Below are 24,065 nucleotides of genomic sequence, written 5' to 3'. Positions count from 1 at the left end.
AGATTTTGCAGTGCAGAGACTGGTTTCCATTTTGTAGAATGGCAGGTACCACAAAAGTGCTAATGGTAGGCAGCGTCCTAGGTACCCGGATAATATGACTGAAAAATTCTCCTAATAATGAAGCAGTGAGAAAATACTTAGAAAATACCAGTGAGCAGGACATTTTACAGTAATTTGGCTTATGGAATTTCTAATACAAACAGGTAAAATGGAAAGCACCCAATCTTACTGTCAGTGGCAACGATCAGATGCAAATATTAAGGTTGTTAAGGGAATCAGTTTGATTAGGAAGCAGTAGACTGCAGCTGTCACTGGGCCACACTTGAGAGTCACCTTTTATTAGAACAACCTTTTACATCTTGCAACCAGTTTGCTTTTGTAATTTTGTAAGATAATCATATGCAAGTCACAGAATGTTTTCAAGAGCTACTGTTTCAAATTAAGGATTTTTTTTTTAATATAGTATTTTCAGTTACAGTTAACATTTAAAGCACTCCATGGGCATTCACAACACTTGTGACTGTAATAAGATCTTGTGCTTTTGCCAGCTGTGGTTTTTATGAATTAAATGATCTTTGATCTGAAGCAAAGCTCTGGCTCTCTAAGTCAAGCCGAAGGCAGGTCAGCAATGATACAGAGGAAAATCTGTTACTCTACTCCGCCAGCATTCTTCAGGAAAAAAAAAAAAAGTGTAAGCCTAAAGGCATGAACATGATGACCTCTAATATTATGTAGGACACTCGGGTGCAATTACTGATGCCGATATCTTGCTCCCTGGGGTGGCAGAGACTGAAAACCCAGAAGCATTCTCCATTGCTGGGAAAGGGATTGTATTGCTTTTCTCAGTATTGACCTCACTTCCAAATTAGTTTAAGGATTCACACATTCTCAGAATAATCTGTTCTTAGTGAGAAGGATGATGGATATGATGCAGAATTTGAGTGAGCTTGTATGAATATGTGGAAATGGGAAAACAGCTCTGAATCTGTGATAAGGGAAGGAAAAGAGGAGAAACAAGCTTGATGGGGAAAAGCAATTGAATGTAGGGGGAAAGGAGATTCAGTGAAAAATTTTGGGAAGGAACATAATTTTCATAAGAGGAAAAAAAGCAGAATCCACTGTAAAGCAAATATTTAAATGTGTATTTGTTTTTCTGTATGGAGGTGAGCAGTGCAATATGCATCGCTCCAGTGGGAAGATCTCCTTGCAGTGGTGTGCCTGCAGGTAGCAGGTGATGCTGTGAGGAAGGAAGTCTGGTGCCAACTCTTTGGGGAGCTCTTGTATTCCCTCTAGCCAGAACCAGTTCTGCTGGTTTAAATACAGAGAGGAAGGAAAAGCTCTCCTGAGGAGATTTTCAACATCTGCTACCTTATTCACATGTAGCAACAAATACAAATGGAGTATACTCAAACAAAATTGGTGCAAACTGTCATACCTCCACCAAAGTGGGCAAATCAGAAGTTCCCAATTACCCAGCTTTAATGGGCTACAGCTGTATTTTAGCCTAGAGTTTTGTAAATTATCCTGGGCAGTCCTTTTTCCCCCATACTTACAAAGTGATATTATAATGGACAAAACCTCCTTTTTTTAGTTACCTTGAAGGTGAAACCACTTTTTCAAAGATAGTATCTAGAACTTTGCAACTGCTGGATCTCTATGATTTGTTTCATGAGTTTTTCCCTTTTCTTGCAAAAAAAGCTCAGGAGCTTAAATAGGTGAGTTTGGGGCAGGTATAATGTTCAGCTCTCTATTTCCAGCATATTCTTAAACTTGAAAGGACAAGAATCTTGTGGCACAGAGGTTTTCTTAATTTACTGCCCAGGAAATTAATGTCTAAGTATATAGAAAATTATTAAAAATACTAATGCATTAAAACTTGGTTCAAAAGTGTAAAAGCACCTAGGCAGGCAATCTTAAGCTATATTAAAACGTATGTGTCCTCTTGCTGTTTCAGATATGAATTAAGAGAGGTTTGGATAGAAAAATTCACATTTAAAATAAGGCACACATTTCATTGCAATAATGCAAAGCCATCAGAACAGCCTACTAAGGGATTATCATGAATTTGGCCCTTTAAAAAGTTATGTTCCAACTGAGGCAGATGTTAAACCAGAGGAATGCTGTAAGCTGTACTATGCAGAATGTCAGAACAAACACTCATGATGAGTGATCCTCTGATCCTGCATTTATGAATCTCTGTTGCTCCCTCAAGCCTTTCAAGTTTCTTGATGGAATAGTGATACCACCTTTCTGCTCTTACTTAACTGCATATGTCAACCACATGCACTTGGTTCCCCAGGATAACTTGATCCATAAAGATGTTTTCATAGTGTTCATAATATTCTCAATTAATGTCTTGATATGACAGTTAGGCTATCATGACAATATAAAAAGCAAGCAGAAACTGGGCTTGGCAAGCTGTTTCAGTTTTTTTTTTAATGGCATTTCTATTTAATCATGGGCCAATTAACCACTCAGTTTCCTTTCAGATAAAAAAAACCCTTCCAAACTTAATAGAGAGTTCTTTAATGCTTCCTAATGTTGTATATCTGACTGAGCTTTTAATTTCTCAGAGAAATAAGCATGCTGGTCAGGTCACTAGGGAGTGCTGGTGATACTTCCTGTCTTCCTCTGTGAGAGAGAAAGAGAGAGAGCAAGGTGAGGAGGAAAGGTGAAGTTCTAAGTTGTAGTGGTTCTCATATAATGGGCTGGGGAAGGCTATATAATCACCCAGCTGTGTTCTACACAAATCATCAACCATATTATTCATCGTGGTATCTGATTTCATACCAAAAAAATTGGTTGCCAAATTTTGAATATACATCCAGCCTTACGTGCCCCACAGTGACGACATTTTTATTTAAGGTCATTCTCCCTTAGTTGGAAAGGTGCCTGTGGTGTGAAGTTTTGGACAGCTGGCAGAGGTGTAATAAATCATAACTATTATTATTATTGTAATTCATATATATGCTAATTCCACAACAGGAATACTCAGTTCCCACCCTGTCTCTGTTATTCTGGATCAGTAGGCAAACCACATATGTCGTGGTATGTCATTCCGTTTCCCAAGCCACATGTTCTTCTGTTTCTCAAAATGTAAAGTGGGAGTAATGGTCATAAGTACAAAATAAGTAGCTGATATTTAAAAAAGAGATGTGGAAGTATAAGGCTTCATCTAAATACTTCACAGGCATAAGCGGCATTAAAAGAATGTTAGTAAGTGGCGGAGTCAAACAGTAGCTGTGGGACATCAAATGAAGGTTGTCTTTACATTCATGAACTAAGACACACAGTTTGTAGCCACCTGTAAAGTGCGATTTGAGTGAATTGCCTGCCATCATATCAGACTACCTAATGGGATTCATCTCATCTCTCTCTCTCTCTCATTTTATAGTCAGTGGAGTGGAATAAGCACTTCTAGGGCACAATTTGTCTCATCCTAAGGTAGATGTCTAAAATAGGTCAGAAGAATTGCCTTTTAAGGTACCCTATTTTCTCCAGTGAGTATGAAAGGAGTTCAGAGTGACTTAGACGCAGATGTCTCCAGATACAGACACCTGAAGTTAGGGAAGGTGAGTCCTACTCGTTGTAACCGAGGCAGAGAGGTAACAGCCATTGCTCCAAGACAACATACAGTTACATTAGACAACGGACTTAACTTTTTTCCCTGCGTAGCTATTCTCCTTTCTCAGCTCCCATTATCCACTTTTCACAGTCCGTGTTCAGCATCAATGAATCAAGGAACTGTCCTTCAAAACAGATCTCACACTGATCTTAAGAGCTCATCCATATTGTGTACTACAGGAGATAATATGTGACCCATTTAATGGAACGATGCATTACTGTACCTACTGACAAGTGTTCCAAAAGTAAGGCTAATCTTCATTCTAGCATATTCTATCATGTGAGTCTGTCTTCCTCCAACAAAAACAGTTGTCTTTTATTGGAGTGTGTGTATATAATTTTAGAGAAAGTGTATTGATATCCATATGGACTATTAGCAATTATTGAGTATTTACATGTACTTCGCAGACCTCTGAGCTTCTCATCTTTATAGTTCTCTATAAACTCATTTTTAAATCTTAATTTATTGTCCATTTGCCCTAATTAATTCTAGTCCAGTTACCTGAGCTTTTTTTTTTTTTTGTCGTTCTCTTGCCCATTCAGTCCAAGGTTTTTTCTTCTTGGTCTTGTCTCAGCTTGCCCCAATATACTGGCTCTCATCCCCCCTTTTCTTTCACTTGTTCCCAGCCTGGTTTCCTGTGAGATGAAACCGATCAACCTAGATGATTTTCTTGGACATAATAATCTACATATCTTTGAGTTCTTCATGTCTCTCCAACCAGCCTCCAGGACTCCTACAGCTAATTTCAAGACAATCTCTTTATCCAGGCAGACAGTTCTCCTCCCAGATCTGATTCCCTGGAGGTTTTTTCTGCTGCCAGACTTCAATCCCAGATATGTCTCCCTTTTTTTCCTACATTCCCCCTCCCTTTTCCTTTTATATCCAAGTTTTTCCTTTTTTTAGTAACCAACATACAGGATGATTGAGAACACAAAGAAGAAAGCCTTCCTCCTCTTAGGTTGGGTCCAAAACCAGTGCAGCCCATAGAGACACAGCACTTCAGCTGCAGAAAAATCCTCTCAGCTGAAGACTGAAACATTCACAGAAAAGGCAATATCTCTGGAGTTCAGAGCTTTAAACCTCGGGTGTGTTCTTCCAAATGTATGCAAACTAAATTTTTGAATTTTTTTCAAGTCTGGCCCAGTTTTATAGAGATGCTGCTTCAACAGGAAAGCCCAAAATTCATGTTCCTGTTCAAAAAGTTCTGCAAAACTTCACAGTCTTGTTTTGAAAATTGACTACTCTTGAGTAAAGGCTTTAAGTTCACCAGAATTGTTGAAACAGTAGAAATATATCTGTAGCTTTTTCTTGGACATAGATACATCATTTGACTTCAATTTTCCTCCCAAAATTTGGCCTGAAGCAAAAAATGGAGGTTTTTAGCCCAAGTTTTGAAAATTTGGCATAATCAAGCAATGTAAAGAACAAAAAAATGTAAAAGGACGGGTTCAGTCATCTCAGGGATAAACAGCACTGCCTGCCTTGCCTATAATTATCATAAAACATAACAGCCCCTATCCAGTATCACTGAGACCAGCTTGTTTCCATCTTACTTGAACTAGCAATTTCCTGAAACAAAGCCAGCACTGCCAGTCCAGTGGCAGAGGGAAGGCAGTGGAGACGTTTAGCTGGAGCAGAGATTCGTGGGGACGGGAGCTGAGCTCTTTCCTGTTTCTGTTGGCCTCAGAGACCTCGCGCTCGCTCTCTCGCTCTCTCTCTATATATGTTTTTTTTTTTTTGGCAGCTGCATACTAGGATATGCAGGTAAAGGCCTGGCTAGTGTTGATGCAGGAGCACAGTCTGTGGCGTGCTGCCCCCTGAGGCTGACGGCTATCCCAGGGCGTTGATGTTTCTTTCCAGCTGCATTAGCTCCTGCAAGATCCTCCAGCAGCTGGTGCTGTGCAGCTGCAGGGAGCCTGTCAGCGGCAGCTCAGTTCCTGCGGGAAAATACATCCATGTTATCCATGAAGATGTTTGCTTCGCCCATGCGGACTGGTCCTCGTGCTTTCTGGGCCTATTGTATTTTGATTTTAGACGTTCCTCAAGAGGCAGTTAGTTTATTAGTTACAAACACATCTTTGCTATCGCAGGCCTGTTTTTCACACACAAAATTTAGATTCAGCTTCCCTTTCTTTATTTTGTACAGTTACAAATTAAGTATGTTCCTCCTGATACTCTCTTACCCACTCGTGTATATCAAAACATAAGCTCCAGGTTATTTGGCATATGGTAGAAGAGGCTATTTTTTCTTAAAAGGATACCAACAACTTGAAATAAGGACATCTTCTTTTAAAAGTGGAGAGAATTAAAAACTGTCCCAGCATCAAATTCTCCATGTCAGTTTCTATGGTTTTACAGTCACCGTTTCCTATAAAAAAAAAAAACAAAACCAAAAAAACTCACCCACGCGAAAAAGAGAAATTGGCTGATTACTGAGAGGAAACAGCATGGCTGACTACATGCAAAACGCACAGTAAACAAACTTTAAAAAAAATCAGGGCGAAAAATTCCCCGCGTCCTTCTACGTGCCTCTTGCAAGGCCGGGGTTTGGCAGCGCACGGCTGCTCGCCCCTCCGTCGCAGCGGGGCAGGGCCAGCACCCAGGCGGCAGGGCGGCGGCGTGGCCGGCGGGAAGATGGCGGCCCGGGCGCCGCAGGGGCTGCTCCAGGCCTCCAGTGGGGCAGCACCCTGCTGAATTTGAGCGGTGGACGCCCCGTGGCCCTGGGGTGCCGGCCCGCCCTGCGGCGTGGCCCAACTCCCCGTTTGCACGGCCTTGGCGACAGGGCTTGGCCTGGCCGTGATCACGCCTGCGTTCATCGCACGTTGCCTCTGCTGTTTTCCGTTACTTCTGCTTCTCCCTTTTGACTAGGGGCCGTTGAGGCGGGCAGGGGACGTCTTCCGTCTGGCAAACGTGCCGGCGGGCTGGTTTGGCCCCCGCAGCGCAGCGGCGGCGGTGCCCCCCGTGCCGCGGGGGGGTGCCAGGTCGCAGCGGCGCCGCTGCCACTGCCGCAGCGCCCAGGCCCCGTCGCTAGGCAACGGCGCCCGCTCCCTGCCGGCGCCGCTCGCCTGCCACAGGGCCCCTTCCGCAGCGCGGCGCAGGGCCGCCATTGCGAAGCCGTTCGTCTCCTGCAGCGATCGGCCCTCCCTGTCCTTCCCTGCCAGTCTCTCACTCAGCGTTTTCCCTCGCAACGGCCTCAGCCTGCCCGCCCGCCCGCCTCTGTGGCCTGCGTGCTCTGGCGTGGTGAACAGAGGGGCCCGGGCGCGGGGGGAGGCTCGGGCTGCCACACGGGCGGCCGGGGTCGAGAGCCCTCGCTGCAGCTGGCTCCTGGCGCCGTGGCCTGCCGTTTGCTCTGCCTTCTACGTCGTTGCTCTGCAAGGAAGGCTGCAAAATCTTTACCTGCGTATCCACTCTGCTAGGTTAAAAAGAGGAGTTAGCGTTTTGGGGTGTTGAAATGGAAAGCTAATTGCAGCAGTTTATTGAGGCCGAGGAGTCCTTAACTCTTACAATTTGTGACCTGCAAGGAACGGGGTCCCGCTTTGCCGTCAGAGCCTGGCTTCGGTTTGCCCGAGTGATAACGGCAGGGGAATGTTTTTGTTCATAAATTGGCTGTGTTTGTGTTGCAAGTCAGTAAGAGAGGATAAAAGTGGAAACGCACAATATTGTCTACCGTCACCTGTCACTGGGTTCAGAATCGTGATTTATGTTGTTTGTCCAAAACTGCTAGCTAGTTGTTACAGGGATATTAAAATCTCATATCTACCTAGCATCTTTTATTCAAAAGGATATAAATTGTACATGACTGAATCTTCTGTAGCCGTGCTGTAGTTAAGATTAACGGAGATTTCATTCTAAGCATCTTTATGTAATGCCCATACTGGGAATGTTAAACTCAGGATTCTGGTTTGTCAGGAGAGAAATCACAGCATGTTTTATTAACAGCATAAGCAGTCAGCACATTCTCATCTTCTGGCATCTGGAAATATCTAGCTCATCCCATACATATGGCACTTCTGCTATCGTTACATCTTTGAATTGTATAGTCACTCTCCCCACACAAACACACTAAAAATGGATATATCTCTAGCCTGATGCTTGTTTTTACACAAACATACTTATGGGGATTCGTTTCTTACAACAGATACCAAGCCAAAGATTAATTATTTGATGAAAAGCCCACCTCATCTCGATGGCTGAAAGGGCTTGATCCCTTAACCAGCTTTGTTTGGGATTTGGTGAATGCTCTTCTCCCATGACTTTGTCTCCCAAATTAATGTTTACTTTGGAGAAGACGCTTTATTTGTCTTTTTGCAAAGGGAAACTTGAACTGTTTTGAATCTCGCTCAGGTGGGATTTACCCTTTATTTCTCTGGTCATGAGGGAGCACTAGAGGAGCTCACTTAAATCTGGCAGACAGCTTATTTCACTCTGTGCAAAAAGGTAAAGAAGGATATTTTCTTCTGATGAAAAAAGAAACGATTATCTAATGCTAAAAAGGAAGACATGAGGGCCTCCTCCTTATCTGGAAAAGCAAATAGCTTTTCTTGTTTATTTACTTACTTTTGATAGAAACTTAGCAGTTGTTTAGGGACCATTTCTGCTAAAAGAGGAAAATGGAGTGCCTAACTGTAACCCAATACAAGTCATTGCTAGTTATCAACTAACAGTACGTAAAGGTACTGACCCATTTATTTTTACCGCTATATTTCTCGTATTTCCTTAAAGTACATCTTACCACAGCCCACGAGCAGTACCCTGAAGGAAGATTTAAATAGGGTGAGAAAATTGATTTGAAGGATCGCCACATCTCTCACAATAAAGGTCTTTCTTTGTGCATCTGTTTTCATATTAGCTAATCCTTGCCAACCATGCTGCATCAAATGCTATGCTGATGTACAGTTCCTGTTGGAGGGCAGGGGGTGATCCTGGAAGAGCCATCCAGAGACTGCTGTAAGTGCAGGCTAGCCTGACACGATCTCTAGTGTTTAGGCATTATAATGAGCCTTTTTGCTTTTCTGTCCTCCCTATACCGGCTTCTGCACCAAGTCTAAAAGTAAGGCCTGAGCATCTGTGCATACGTTTGTTAACTGTACAATCATTAGAGCTGTGTTCAGCTCCAGTGTGCAAGCATTAAGGACCCATTTGTTTATACTCTGGAGCATTAAGCCTTACAGAACTTTGAAATTAGGAGAAGCAGTAGAATTTGAAGAACATTGCAGATAATCAGCTGGTCCTTTTCACTCTAAAAGCAAGGGGACAATTTAAGCCTCTCAACTTCTTTTCCTGCTTCTCAACATGTATTTTCATAGTGGCAAGCATTCCCTTTGCTCAGCTATATTTTCCTGTCTCCTTGATTTTACCAGCACTAGGACTGGTGTGACCCCATAGTGTGATGGATCAGCTGTTTAATCTGGCTGAAATCTGGTCGCTTATTTCTAGTTTTCAGCCAGAACAGTGAGCTGATCTGACTACAATGTGTAGTTGCAGAAGTGCTAAAGCCAGCACAGTGGCAAGTGAACAGGGTAAGAGTAGGTGGAGAATAGGACCGTCCCTTCTGACAGCAACACAATCTTATATTGGCTTAAGATTTTTCAGAAACTGCAGTTTCAGAGGTGATTTGCTAGTTTTACATCCCTTTTTGCTGGACCATGTAGCTTTATTTTCGAATACCCCTTGTAAGAGCCATTTGGAAGAATTTGCTGTACAGAAGAGCCTACTATTTGAATCTCACCATTCAGAACATGGGTGCCATATGAAGAGACCTCCATCAGAGTCCTTGGGTCTGGTCACTGGACATACAATGCATGCAATGTATGGAATATGCACACCTCAAGCACAGGACGACTGATTTTTATCTGCTGTTTACTAGTTTCAGTAGTGGAGTGGTGCGACCATAAATCCTTGCATGCATCATACACCAGCTATAAACCTTCCTCCTTCAGCCAGGGCAGTCAAGTGCTACACGTTCTCCTGCGCAGCTCCATGGGCTCTAAACACATCCAGAAGCGCTATAGCCTTTGAAGATGGGACAGGTTTTTTCCAGTAGATGTTTTACCTGTGCACAGGAACAGCAGAGGTGCTAGGTGCAAGTGAGAGAAGAGACTGCAGAGTGGCCCTTTTAAACTTGATTGTTTAATTTCCATTTGTCAGCCTAGGGGAAAAGGGAAGAATTGAAAAGAGAGAGAGGTGAGTAATGAGAAACTGGGGGCAGACCTCTCTTGTTCCGCTCAGCTACCTCCTTAGGCTCTCCACCTTCTTCCTCTGTAAAAAGGTCCTTGGGACTTTGCTGCACATGACAAGCCTTTTCTCTATCCTGCGTGACACTGACTCTTCAAGAACTTTCTCAGCCAACAGCGACTACAACCAAAGCCTCCTTCTCTTCTTTTTGCTATATACAAACAATATTGTTTGTATACAAACTATAAGCTCATGCTCCCTTGAGACCTGGAGAGACCTGTAACAGATGGAGCAGCACGGAACAATGAGAAACCTATGCTTAGCTTTTAGACCCTAAAATAGTGTAATTCTTAATGGGCCTGTGACGAGTTTCCAAATTCTCAAGTTGTTCAGTTTTGCTACAAAACTCACACTCATCACTGATCTAGCCTCTTTTTACAAGGCCTCGTTTTTCTCAGCTTTTCTCAAAGCCCTTGAATGATTGTAGTCCATCTACTCTCATGCTTCTCTGTTTTGACTTGTAAAAGATTTTCCTTTTGAATTGCCGTTACTGCAGTTTAAGCCCACAACTTCTTTGCCTATATGCTGCAGAAAAAGAAAATGAATTCCTCTTCTTCCTTGGAGCAGCGTTCTAGACACAAAAAGGCTGTGACCATGTCTTCCTCAGTCTCTTCAAAGTTTAGTTTAAAAAACACACACAGATTCCACAAGGGTGGCAGGAATTTGTTTACATTCAATGTATTTGACTGAACGTACAGTAATTACAGGAAGAAAAAGCTCCTTTTCCCTCTTCCGCTTCTTCTTTTCCCTTCCCCCCTTCCCTCTTTCAAGGAAAAAATACTGTTACGTTTAAAAGCATGAACTCCAGAAATGTTTTATGATTAAAGTTCTTAGAGTAGTATTAACATACTTTGCAAATTATAGCAAAGACTACAGTAATCCTATGCTTTAGTAAAAGTTGCTAGTTACCATTATAATCTTGGGACAGATCTTATTTTGATTTTTAGATTTTTAATATTAATTAATTGTTTCAGGTCAAAAAGCGGTCATATGCTAATGTAATTTGCTCCTATCACAAAGTTAGGAGGCATTGTCAAACAAAGAAGGAACAGGCTATCATGCAGAAAGGACTAGCTGAGTTTGATGAGTAGCATTACTGGAATGAGATGAAATTCAGAACTATAAATGAAAAGTCATGCACTTTGGGACAATCCTCTTATAGTACGGGAACACGCAGCTGCAAATAACTGAGGAGTAAAAGGATCTTACAACCGCAGAATGATGGCAGGTTGCCACTTGTGCATTTAAATGCTCAACTTTAACATTGAACAAACACAATTAATTTTCACAGATCTCTGAGGAGAAGCTGGTAATTTGCTTTCCTTCTGATTTTATTCATCAGGATTGTCTGTAGATAAAAGGCTCCTAAACAGACAGGAAAATACTCAGAAGTCTCTCTCAGCTCAGTTGTCAGAAATCATTCACACTTTTATAGAATTTCTGAACGCTTCTTAAACTCTACCCTTTACATGGGCCGTGAAGGTTTCTCAGAAAGAATAGAAGATGGCATAGGACAGAGTCCACTTTAAGGTCCTCAGATGGGCAATAATAGTGGGAATGTGGACACCACTGGTGAGAAATTTATTCATAAAGTTTATCTGTGGCTTTAGGCTGGAAGCTAGGCAGCAGTCAGAAGTAACTATTATCAGAATTCTTATTATTCCATGTTTGTATTTTGGGTAATTTTTGACCGTGTTTGAACAATATTTTAAATGTAGGTTATGTTTGATTTGTTTTTGATCGACCATCCATATCTCTTCCTATTTTATTAATTTTATCTAGATATGTAGCATATATTTACAATGCTGATGCCTAAATATATCTTTATGACTGTTAGTAGTTTTTCTGGGTGTACTACTGTGGTCTACTCTTAATAAGTATATACATTTCTCCCTTAGACAGCAAAGATCATATTGCATTTCATGGCCATTCTGTCTCTCTAAACCACTTGTTCTCTTCACCTTACACCTAGTAATATTGTAGACCCATGCTGAAAGTTGCTGCAAGTTTTGAAAACACTAGCTTGATCCAATCAAACTGCTTTTCCTCTCACCACAATTGCCTATGAAACAAATTTTCGATATTTGTCCCCCTCTTCACTGTCCTCCTTTCAAAGCAACAGAAGTGGCTTTTCTTTAGCTACTGTATTCATTCCTTCACCATTCTTTTCTGACTTTATAGTGATGCTGCGCTCTTGTTTCCTTTTCACAGCATCTCTAATCCTCTTCACAGCTGCATGATGGATAGAAGTAAATGACTACCTGAAGGACTGAATCTATAGATACAGGAATGCGCTGCTTGAAATGTTTGAAAGAGATTGGATACGTGGGAGAGTAGGAGGGAATGGTGGAAAGTGGATGGTAGGGAGAGAGAGAGGATAAAAAAATGATAATACTGCAGAGGGAAGAAGAGAAAAAAGGCTAAGAAAATCAGTAAGCTAAAAAAGACAGGTAAAGCAGGAGAGAGAAAAGAAGGAAGATGGCATTTAGATGGAGCGAGGCCCAAAGATGATGTCTCATTGATTTGCCACGCAGGAGAGGTTTACAGGGCTCCTAATTCTGTGTCTAGTCTTGCTCCCTGCTAATAGTGGCTGATTTCTGTGCAGAAATTTGCTACTGCACTGAACATTCGTACCTACCGTCTTCCCCTTTCATTGCTGGGTTTCCCGGCTGTTTAGAAAGAAATATACATCAATTATGTTGTTATATGAGAAAACTGATACAGGCAGTAGTTCAAAGTAATCTAGACTGTTGTGAGTCCCAGCAAGTGCTTTAGTTGTACGCTCTCTGGGCAGCCTCCATTTTCTTATTTATCTGACTTGGCTATCCATCCTACTTTTCTGTGTCAGCTTCACAGCTGTGGTCTCCATAGCTGATATATATTCGAAAGAATTTTTGAGAACCCTGAGTCTTGGTTAGTTCTATACAAGCGTGAATGTTAGTCCCGGAGTCTCAGTTTAAGCAAGTATTTGAACATGCCAAAATTCTTGTACAAATCTCAAGACTATTTCTGACAAGAATTTATGGACATATATCAGTACCATCTAGTGGCAATAAGAGTTGTAGCAGCTAGTAGGCTCGCACAGGAAATGCTGGATTTGACTTCAATAACCAGGATCCTTTAGCAGGAAGTTAGGTGTGGTCTTTAGAGGAGAATTAAAAAAAGAAAAAAAGAAAAAAAAAAAAAGGAAGGAAAAGACATGATGGAATTTTAGCTGCAGTCTTCCTTGGTGCCATTCCAAACCCACTTAAGTGCAAGAGTCTACACTGGTAATGAATTTTTCATTGCTTCCTGCAGTATTAAGACAGGGCTATGCCGTTTTCCTGCAATTAACAATAAAATCTAACAGGATTCTGCAGCAGGACCACTTTCATTTTCCTGATTAACCCTTCTGCTGCTACTAGCCTGTGCATGTGTTTCAGCAGCAGTTTTCTAGAGACCGTCCATGACAGAATGCACCAGGTGCATTTGACCGCAGTGGAAGAGCATGTTCCACAGGGAGACCTGCAGGAGTTGGGATGCGTGTGCATGTGCCTGCAGATGGGAATGGCTATGTGCATATGAAGGATAACGAGGAGAAAGCATCATGTTGCAGTTTCTTTAGCAGGCTTCAAAAATATGAATTTGTTGCAGCTGCGCTGGAGTCTGACAGATGTATATGTGTTTAGTGAGGCAATAAAGTAGGATCGTGCTGATTGTATTCTGAGTATTGTTATCATTTTAATTTGATAATTGTTTTGGGGTATGCTGTCTGGCAAAGAAGGTGTTACTTTTTTATTCTATTTGCTGTATTTTTCATGTGCTTGCTCAGCATAAGGACTCTCGAGAAAAACTGTGGAAGGCTAAGGCAGAGATCATATTTATGATTTCATTTCAAAGTGTCGGCATTGGGAATATTTTCTATTTGTTGTTTTTAACCAAGCTGTCTGGAGGCATTAAGAAAAGATGGTTCTGCTCTTGGTAGTGAAAATTTTGAAAAATATATACAATTTATATGATATCAGACTTAAAAGATCTAAAAATGCAGTGTCTAATGATTAAAGATAGTTTTTACTTAATTCAGAAACTCTTCCAATGCACAGCATGCTGCAAGGCAGGGGATCTGAATGCAGGTGTCTATGCCCGATTCCTTGTTTCCTGAGCTGGCAGTTCTGCAAAGGCAGCATATTTGCACCTGAACAGAAGGAGCATCTCACACTGCTTTCACCCGATCTCTCTGGCCTTAAATGTCAGTGGTGGATTCTAGGTGTCATTTCTGGTCCTTTTAGCTAGAGGGAGGGTTCGCCCAACATAGCTTTCAGGATAATGAAGAGGAGAATTGACAGTAGTCTCACTCCTCAACACCACACCATAAACACTTCAAACTGTTGATTACTCACAGTGAATGTGCTGGAAAACCTCTCCTCAAACCATTACCCTTGGAAATGAGAAGAAGTCATTATTGTATTGTATGTGACGTTATTTTACACAGTTTATAGAATTGCCAATCTATCATCTTCACAAAGAGAATTTTAAATGAAACATTTTAAGAACTGATGTGTTTAAGACACCCCCAGGAGCCCAACTGCAAAGGAAAATGGTCTATCTTGAAATAAAAATGAACAAAAAAATCCTCCTCTTGGATGATGATTGCTGTATTTAACAAGTTGTCCCACAGAAAATTACATAAAGGTGTATTCCTTTAAATTTCTTTGTGACTATGTGTGTTGCTCTAAATTTTTTCTGTATTTTTTATGTTTTTAGCACTTTTTTATGAGAGAGGCTAACAGTAATTAAGAGGTGCAGGATGAAAAGATGGCACAATCAGTGCTGGTACCTCCAGGACCTGACAGCTTCCGCTATTTCACAAGAGAATCACTTGCAGCTATTGAACAACGTATCAATGAAGAAAAAGCTAAAAAATCCAAACAAGAACGCAAAGATGATGATGATGAAGATGGCCCAAAGCCAAACAGTGACTTGGAGGCAGGAAAGACACTGCCATTTATTTATGGTGACATACCTCCAGGGATGGTGTCCGAACCCTTGGAAGACCTGGACCCATATTATATCAATAAAAAAGTGAGTGTTTATTACTGGTGTATGGTATATTTCTATCAGACTTTAAGAAGATTAAAATACAACAAACCTTCTGATGGGCATAATATTTTGACTGCTTTTGGCCCCGTCTTTACTTCTGTTGTTCCAGCTGACCTCATTGGCAGAAATCTCAGTTGTAAAAGCAGAAGTTCCTAATGAAGGTTTGCAGAACCTGGTTTGTAGGTAAAGATGCATTTGAGTTTTTAAAATCTGGTTGGCATATTACTGTAATTTGTAGCTGTCAGTCTTTTACATGCAGGAAATTATTGAACAAGTAGCACAAGGGTTACTTTTGGAGTGTTATTGTTTTATTAATTGCTCTACTAAAAATATGAAAGGAGCAAATCTTCCTTAACAGTTTCAGCCTTTTCATTATGAAACCCATTTGAAAGGTAGCTAGACACCTTCTCACTCACTTTCTTCGCTGTCATGTGGAAAGCCAAGGCCTTATTCTCTTTTTTGTCAGGGAACAATGGGAAATGTGCAAAGTTTTTTTCTCAGGATATGCCAAAGACCTTCCTCTTTCATGCTGTATTCTATAGCGGCATCATATATCTCTCCTAAAGATTCTGAGTGAAAAATTTTTCTTATCCAGATTCATGATGTTCTACGATTGCTATGAAAGAGGAGGTGCTTAAAGAGGTAAATAAATAAAGAGGAGGTAGGAATTTCTCTTGCAGTTTCCACAAAATAAAATGTTATGTTATTTGAAAAATATTTTATAGAAATGCTCTTAAAAAAAATCTATCTTCTCTTTTGTTTAAAAAAAAGTCCTGGGGACAAGCACAATAGTGCTAAATTTTAGACTTTTGTCCAGATGGCCTTGGGTTTCCTCCAGATTCCCAGTCCCTCAGATTATGGCATCACAGCTATTGCACCATCTACCATTTCTACCAGGAAAGAAGGACCTACTGACATTCTTGAAGTTTTCCGTCTTTGTCATTTTTACTTGCGTAGGTAAAGTTCTTGCCTGTGGAAATTAGTAAATAAAAACAAGTGAACTTAAAAAAAAAGAACACACAAAAAATACTTCAAAGGAAAAGAAAGACACTCACCCCCAGAATTTTTAGGAGTCAAACTTGAACTAAGGAAAAAAAGAAATGAAGATTTTTCCTGCAGGAATCAAGGACAGGCCTCAGCACTCGTGTGTTCCTTTGAGACAACAGCAATATCGGCATATCACGCTGAACTAGAGAGAACAGCTTTAAAAAAATAAGCTCTACCTTAAATGTTCAGTGCCGCATTCTTAAAGCTCATTTTATGCTGTGGATAACTGTGAGTTAAATTTAGAAACTAAGTTTTCAATTAAGTACCATGTTCTGCTCCTTTTCCTCAAGTGATTAATCCTGTTGAGGTCTAGAAGTAAGGCAAACGGAATTTGGGTCAAAGTGCTGTTCCATTTCCTCCCTCCTTTCCCAGTTCTGCAGTAATAAAAATACAGTTTTCAGTGCTGGAAATCCTAAAGTTTTCACGCACATTATCACGCTTTGGAAACCAGAAGAGTAATTCTGCAGTTAACTGTGAAAATGAAGTAAACTCTTCTGAGTTGCTTGTTTGTGAGTGAGACAGACACAGCCGTTGTGGTGGTGGTTTCCGAAGGTGTAGTGGTTTGTAGCTGGAGGTATAGGACCCGAAAGTACATGCATTGCAATCATAATTTGTCTTGATATTTTTCTTGCTGTCTGTGTATATCTTTGTACATCCATTTTAAACTGTAATATGGGCCAGCATCACACAAGTGGTGCTTCATCAGAGGTTTTGCCAGAGTAAAAGGCGGCAGTATTTGAAAATCTCTGGGTTTTGGCCAGAGTTTCTTGAACTCGAGGAAGAAAGCAGTACAGCTGGAAAGCAATGGTAGCGAAGGTAGTACTTTAGAGACCAATTCTTTCTCCTCTCCAATTACGGACCAAAGTATTCCTTGAGAAACAGTGGGTAGCTGGGAACAAAAACACATTCAGTTTGGAAGAGCTGAAGTTTATGATTTCAAGCAGGGGGAGGCATCATGTTTCAGGGTTTCAGCTGCTGTATTTGGCACACCTGCTCAGAAAGCAGAGCAAAATCTTTACAAATGCTGCCCTGTGATCCCAGCTGAGGCAGAGCATGGCTGCTGGCAGGGCTCCAGGTCTGCATGGCTCGTGGTCCCTTTGGGATTTCTAGTGCTGCTAGCAATGCTAGCTAGATCCTCTTACCTTCAGTGAGCATGAACTTCCACTTTTGGCTGTCCCGTGTGTAGAAAGAAGAGGTGATAGAAATAGATGATAGCAATTTGCTCAAATGCATGCAAATGTAAATATTTAAAAACTTGCTGCATGTTAAAAAAAGGCTTTATCCTTCTTTATTTCCTAGGTTTTAAGAAAGCTATTAACATTTACAAATGCTATTTATACTATTTTAATGCTGGCAGTATGTATGAATTATTGCTGAAACCATGGACAGCCAGTGAAAATAAATGGATTACTGACTTCTATATTAAGTAAAAGTAAATAATAACATAAAAATAAACAGAAGTGCAGGTATGGAACTCTCAAGGAACATTTGAAAAGAGGAAACAATATGTTATTCTATTCTTAAAATACAGAGAAAACTATCCACTACGTTGGTGTTATGTCCAAAAACTGGTTATTGAACATTTGCAATTTCTTTTATTTTTATGAAGATCATTCCTGAATATCCTATCACTCCACTGTAGTGTTGTATTAGTACTTAGATAATGTGATAATTTATGCTGGTATCTGATCAGGGAATGCTGAAGTTTTAACGACTCTTATAATACTATATATGTGAGTATATCTATATTAAAAGCTACATAAAGTACACTAATAACGTCAAATATTGTATGCCTTAGTACCTTATATGCCTATGACTGTTTTCTAGCTAGCAATATCTGGATTGCTTATGGTTTCTAAATTAACTTATTAAAATGCTTTCATCTTGTAATTTGGCTGCGGGCTGCTATATGTGAACTAGACAAGGAGACTCTGACTGGGAGGGATGCAAATGAAAGAAGATTTTAACTAAATATAAATAGTGATGAAATGAAAATAATGCTGGGTTTGAAAGTTGTAATTGTTGGGGTATTTTAAATGCTGTTTTTTTATTCTGTGTTTCTTCTTCCAGACCTTTATAGTATTGAATAAAGGGAAGGCAATATTCCGATTCAGTGCCACCTCTGCCCTGTACATGTTAACTCCTTTCAATCCTCTTAGAAAAATAGCTATTAAGATTTTGGTACACTCATATCCTTTTCAAGTGGTTAGTCTCAAAATTGTAGTGAATGAAATGTTACTTAGTATTTAAATCATTCTCTGGCACATGTCCCAGGATGGATGTGATCTACAGTGCTTTGTCCCTCTTCTCTCAATAAGGGCGTTGACTCACTTACTTAAGTCTGCTTAAGATTTGCAAGCCTGCTTACTTAATGAGCAAATACAAATGTTTGCAAAGTTACATCTCAAAAGAGTCTAACATAAACACTCTATATTAATGAAATGGGTTTTACGTAGCGTTATCTGTAGGGATCCTATGATCATGTAGAATAAATGTTTGCAAGGAACTTTTTAAATTTTGGAATAGTGGAAGTCTGTTAATTCCCACAGTTTAATATGCGATGCATGTTCCTGTCAATGGCTAGCCTACAAATGAATGCAAAATTACTCACAGCCCTATGTTGTCTGGTTCATATTTGCTTGCTGCAGGTGTCACAACAAATAGACATTTGTCAATTATACGACACTTTTTAGCATGTAACAGAGCATTACTCCGTTACATGGAATAACTGAAAATATTGGGACTGAGACGGTGGAAGTCAGCATGTTTCAGAATGTTGTTTAAAATTGTGGAAAGGTGTATTCTAGTCATCTCTCCATTGGTAAAAGAACAGTGAGGATTTGCAAATCTGAGAGGGTATTTAAAAAAAAAAATTCAAAAGCCTGTGTACACTCTAGGCTCGTTAGAAAAGCTTATAGCAAGTTATTTTATTCAATAGGTCTTACAATACTGACCTTTCTCTCTGCTCCTTTTATATAAGAATATATATATAGCAAGAAGCCTTATTCTGAGTAAAAGATTTGGAATGTTTTTACTGAGCAGAACAACTCAAAGGATTGCTGCGTGTCATGCCCCAGCAGTTTGACGGTTCAGAAGGTAGAAGTATTTACTGTCACCTGAAGATTGTTTTTGTTAACGTAGATATGCAAAGGAAACTTTGTGAGGGGAACGTCACCGTACTTCCCACCCCCATACGCTCGGGATTCTGGATAGGAGCACCATATGAACCTGCATTTTTTATGGTCTAAAGCTCTTCTCAAGATCTAGCTTTCTGTCTTTCTAATTTTGGCTGATGGTGCCATCCTGTGGACATTTTGTGTATCATCTCTCTAGTTTTCATTTTGGTGTTTGTTTTATTTTCACTTCTAAAATGAATGTCACTAGTCCTGAGAGCCAAGGATGTAAATCCAGAACAGTTCTGTCAAAATCAGTGAAGTTACTTATGACCTGGAATTGTTCTGAATTCTCTTTAGATTGCTCTTTCTCAGAATATAATGTGCCTTCCCCTCCACTAACATTTCTATTACAAAAGTCATATATAAAGCAAGCATGGATAACTTAATTTTTGCCCTAGAATTTCCCTGTACTCTCTTTTACAAAACGATAACTCTAATTTTCAATATGTGTATTATAATGATTAGCAAAAACTTTGGTATTTGCCACATTTCATGGTGAAACAACAGTATTATGACAGAATGTTTTCTTTTCGTTGTTTTGTATGCATGAAGCAAACCAGATTTATCTAGATCCTCCAATACAAATGCTTGTTGTGTCATTACATAACGGTAGAAGCCATCACCTTAAATTTTCACATTTTTATTTCAAAAGAAAAAATTATCTAGGATTTTCTGAAAGTTAAGGTTTTCTTTATATCTTTCAGATTTTCTAATTTTCAGTGCATGATTGTTCCCTTTTACTTATTAAGCAATAACTATGGAAATTTTAAAATACTCAGGGCTTTTCCCTGAGCATCAACAGAGCAGTGATAAATAGCTCTTGATACCGGAGATTTGCCAAAACAGGGTGTTGTTTGATATTATTTTAAAGAGATTTTCTGGCTTAACGTTCCTTAACTCCTAACCTACGTTATTCAGCATGCTGATCATGTGCACTATTTTGACCAACTGTGTGTTTATGACCATGAGTAACCCTCCAGACTGGACAAAGAATGTAGAGTAAGTTAAATGGATTTCTTTTAATAATATTTGGAAATCTGAAATAAACTGCTGTAAATGATTTTACGTTAATAAGGATGACATCCACTGATAGCAGCTACTTTGTGGCATATGTTTTCAACAGCTATTCTGATGCTAGTTTCTTCTGTGTAGTATTAAATCAATACATTTTACACTTCCCTCATAATGAGTTGTTCAATTTCCGTTTTCTATTTGCAGTACTAAATGGGGAATGTAAGAAGAAGAAGGTAGTCCTTTGACTATGCAAAAAGTGCTTTATAAATATTTTCCACTGTATTCTCTATTGCATCTGTGTAAGGACGTGGGGGGATATACTCTTCTGTCTGTGTTGTGTAACCATTACAAATAAAGGGAGTGTCTAATGGATGACTGTGTTCACCATTAGGCAGCTTTCCTTTGCCAAAGACAATCCAGCAGTGACAAGCTTGCATAAAAAAGAAGCTACTAGCTAATTATTTACGGGGCTGGCTATTCTTCCCATGGGAAGCAACCTCTAGAAAGAAGTGGTCCAGCACAGTGTTGACCCCTAGGTCCCCATACGCCATTGACATGGACTAATTCAACAGCTGTAGGCCACAGTTTGAAAACGCTGCTCTTCATGGCGCTTCGTTCTTACAATAGCATTTTGTGCTTCTGCTGCTTCACTCCTTACTGCTTTGGATGTTATTTACTCAATTAACCTTCAGTTGTCAAGAGTGAAATCATAGCTCTATTAAACTCAGTGGAAGCATTGTCATTTTGTATACAATGTGAACATATGTGTATTTAGGATGTCTAGCATATAGTAAGTATTTAGGCATAAAGATAGCTAGCTTGAATATTTCATCATGTCATTATATTGCGTCATTCAGATACACAACAGAAGTCCTGCTCATCTGTTGAGTAGAGTTGTGCAGGAAATTAATTTTTGTTTTAGTGGTTAAACTGAAAAAAATCACCTAAGGAGATTGGTTTCAGGTTGTCTGAAGTCGGAAATCGACTTTGAGCCTTTTAAACAGTTCAATATGAAACAGCATGTTTCACCTTCTTTTCCATTAAAGGTAAAAATGAAAATAAATTTCAAGATGACATTATTTAGAGATGGAAAATTTAAATCACTCAGAATGCCAGGATTAAATATTGTCACTTTTTAAGTTTCAGCCACATTTTTTCAGTCAGAATAAGTAGCTGAATTTTACTGGAATTTGTAAATATTTTTGGTTGATCTCACATGGGATTTTGCGTCTCAAAGCACTCATTTCATTCCAGTACTATATGCTTTTCTTGCTGAATGTGAAGTATTGAGCACATTTCGCTTGTAACAAAGTCAATGAGGGTTGGCATAGTGCCAGATCATGCTACTAACCAACACTGCGGCATACAAAGATTTAAAAGAAAAAATTTTAGTCTGGAAACTTCTTCTGAAATCAGAACTTAATCATCTGTGTGTTATAACATGGATTCAGATTGGCCGTAAATACGCACCAATGACATAATGGGGAATTTTGCAGCTGACTCATTGGTGTGGATTATAGAAGCTGAACTTCCCCTGTGGGTTGTCATTCAGTCTCTTGATTGTCATTTCATCCCTTTTTCCCCTCAAAAAAGAAATTCTGCAGATGTTTAAAGTTGGTCATATCTTCCATTAAATTCTTACATGACTTAGAAGAAAATAATGAGAATAAAGCAACTGAAAAATATAATGTGTAAAAATAACACATATTTGTTTGTCTATAAACTTCATTTTGCATATTTTCCTCAGATACACATTCACTGGAATATATACCTTTGAGTCACTTATCAAAATTCTTGCACGTGGCTTCTGCTTAGAAGATTTTACATTTCTTCGAGACCCATGGAACTGGCTAGATTTCACTGTCATTACATTTGCGTAAGTCTTCCACGTGTTCTTTCTTTCTTTCTTTCTTTCTTTTTTTTTTCCCTGATAACATTAAATTGGTGACTAAAAATTGCCTCATGTTTTGTCAGCCAGAACATTTGGAGCCTGGACTTCCTGTGGTTTCAATATGTTTCTTCTACCTCTTTTGTACAGTTTAGTATTCTAACTAAGCATGTGCTGCAGAGGCCAGTATGGTGTGTCAGCCCATTAGGATTGCCAGCGCCATCAGCCTGAACCGTTCATATCCTGTCTTCTTTCTGTACACCAGAGTTAAAGGCATCCTTTTGACTTCCTGTCATAAACTACCAAATTAGGTTTCAAAAATCAAGTCATGTGGTTCACTTTGGCAAAATTTAGTTTAATTTTATGGTCAGAAGCATATTAATAATACAGGCGAAATGCAGTGAAGGGTGAAGAGGTCTTGATGAAAGACCCAAGTAAGTAGCATAAACTTTGCCTAAATTCTGAATAACTGTGATTTAATCCTACAGGTATGTAACAGAATTTGTAAACCTAGGCAATGTTTCAGCTCTTCGAACTTTCAGAGTATTGAGAGCTTTGAAAACTATTTCTGTAATCCCAGGTAAGAAGTAGTTGGTGTAAGGTGTTAGGCCCCTCGTATCTCCAACTGTTATTTGTGTGCTGTCATTGTGTTTGTGTGTGAACTCCCCTATTACAGATATGTGACAGAGTTTGTGGACCTGGGCAATGTCTCAGCGTTGAGAACATTCAGAGTTCTCCGAGCTTTGAAAACAATATCAGTCATTCCAGGTGAGAGCTAGGTTAAACACTGAGGCTGACTTTTGTTTCACTAAGGCTGTACTCATGTTTATAAAGCATAAGCCTTGTTGTTTGCTACACATTGCTAACAAAATAAAAAAAGCAGGAATCAAGACCACTAATTTTATTTAAATTGATTTCTGCTTTTTTAATATTAGCTATATTTTCTTTTTAAAAAATCAGCCTTTGAGTTTAACAATTCTTGCATGAGATATTTGCAGTAAACAGCCTATGTGATTTGCATCTTATGACATCAAGCTTTCCTTTACATGTTTTAAAAATAACTTAATTTTAAGCTTTCATATTGATGCAAATTTTATCATTTATTGCAGGCACTTGATATAGAAACTATAAATCAGTTTTGAATGTCATGTATAAAAAATAAAACTATAAAGGATAGCATGGGCCATGCATGGGGAATTGTTTTAAAGATGTCTTTCTTCTCCAAACCATCACCCCTTCTATATTATAAGAAGATTATTATGAGGATATTATCCACAGATGAATTTATAATGTCTTTGTAAGGATTTATTAATACAGAATACTTTTTCAGTGGTTCGTATAAAAAGGTTTGGGCAAGAGGCATCAGCAAAAGCAAACAGTACTTTTCTATGTAGGGTTGAGATACAGCATGAATAATAAAATCACTTGTTTTGGCGTAAAAAATGTTTTGGGGAATATCTACTTTTCACTTCTGTACACTCTCAAATCAGCATAAACTTACAGCTTTTCATTCATCTTCACAAATAATCAAGCTTTTCATGAAAATTATTGTATCACAAACATTAGACTCATTTAGTTGTCATTTTGCATGAAATCTTTATCTTGTCAGGAGACAAGTGTTTAGTATCTGTTTAACATCATAATAAAAGTGTTTTCTCTTTGCAGGCTTGAAGACTATCGTGGGAGCCCTAATTCAGTCTGTGAAGAAGCTCTCGGATGTCATGATCCTGACTGTGTTTTGTCTGAGTGTATTTGCACTAATAGGGCTGCAGCTGTTCATGGGCAACTTGAGGAATAAATGCCTGCAGTGGCCTCCAGACAATTCTACTTTTGAAACAACTGTTATTTCCTACTTTAATAACTCTATAGGTGAAAATGGTACATTTATTAATACAACAGTGACAACATTTAACTGGGATGAGTACATCGAAGATAAAAGTAAGAATTAATTATATCATTTACTGCATTGTTTTATCTAGAAAATTTAAACACAGATATAAAA

At 39.3% G+C, this 24,065-nt stretch overlaps 1 protein-coding gene across 5 annotated transcripts in view; it reads left to right on the top strand.

Moving 5' to 3' along the window:
* The window catches only part of SCN2A (sodium voltage-gated channel alpha subunit 2), a 78,756-nt gene that overhangs the window by 6,000 nt on the left and 48,691 nt on the right, over positions 1-24,065 (top strand). For 2 of the 5 annotated variants that reach the window (XM_009676187.2, XM_009676185.2), the window contains exons 2-7: positions 14,603-14,920; positions 18,056-18,174; positions 20,071-20,160; positions 21,923-22,051; positions 22,740-22,831; positions 23,729-24,001. In XM_009676187.2, the coding sequence (XP_009674482.1) occupies positions 14,654-14,920; positions 18,056-18,174; positions 20,071-20,160; positions 21,923-22,051; positions 22,740-22,831; positions 23,729-24,001 (970 nt within the window). In that variant the 5' untranslated portion in view covers positions 14,603-14,653. Of the gene's footprint in view, positions 1-13,029; positions 13,129-14,602; positions 14,921-18,055; positions 18,175-20,070; positions 20,161-21,922; positions 22,052-22,551; positions 22,644-22,739; positions 22,832-23,728; positions 24,002-24,065 lie in introns of those variants that run through there. The other 3 variants (XM_009676186.2, XM_009676183.2, XM_009676184.2) reach the window with 2 other exon arrangements.

Source organism: Struthio camelus, chromosome 6 (assembly GCF_040807025.1).
Source record: "Struthio camelus isolate bStrCam1 chromosome 6, bStrCam1.hap1, whole genome shotgun sequence".
NCBI lineage: Eukaryota > Metazoa > Chordata > Aves > Struthioniformes > Struthionidae > Struthio > Struthio camelus.
Note: the sequence above shows the minus strand (reverse complement) of the source record. Positions and strands in the feature narration are given on the sequence as shown.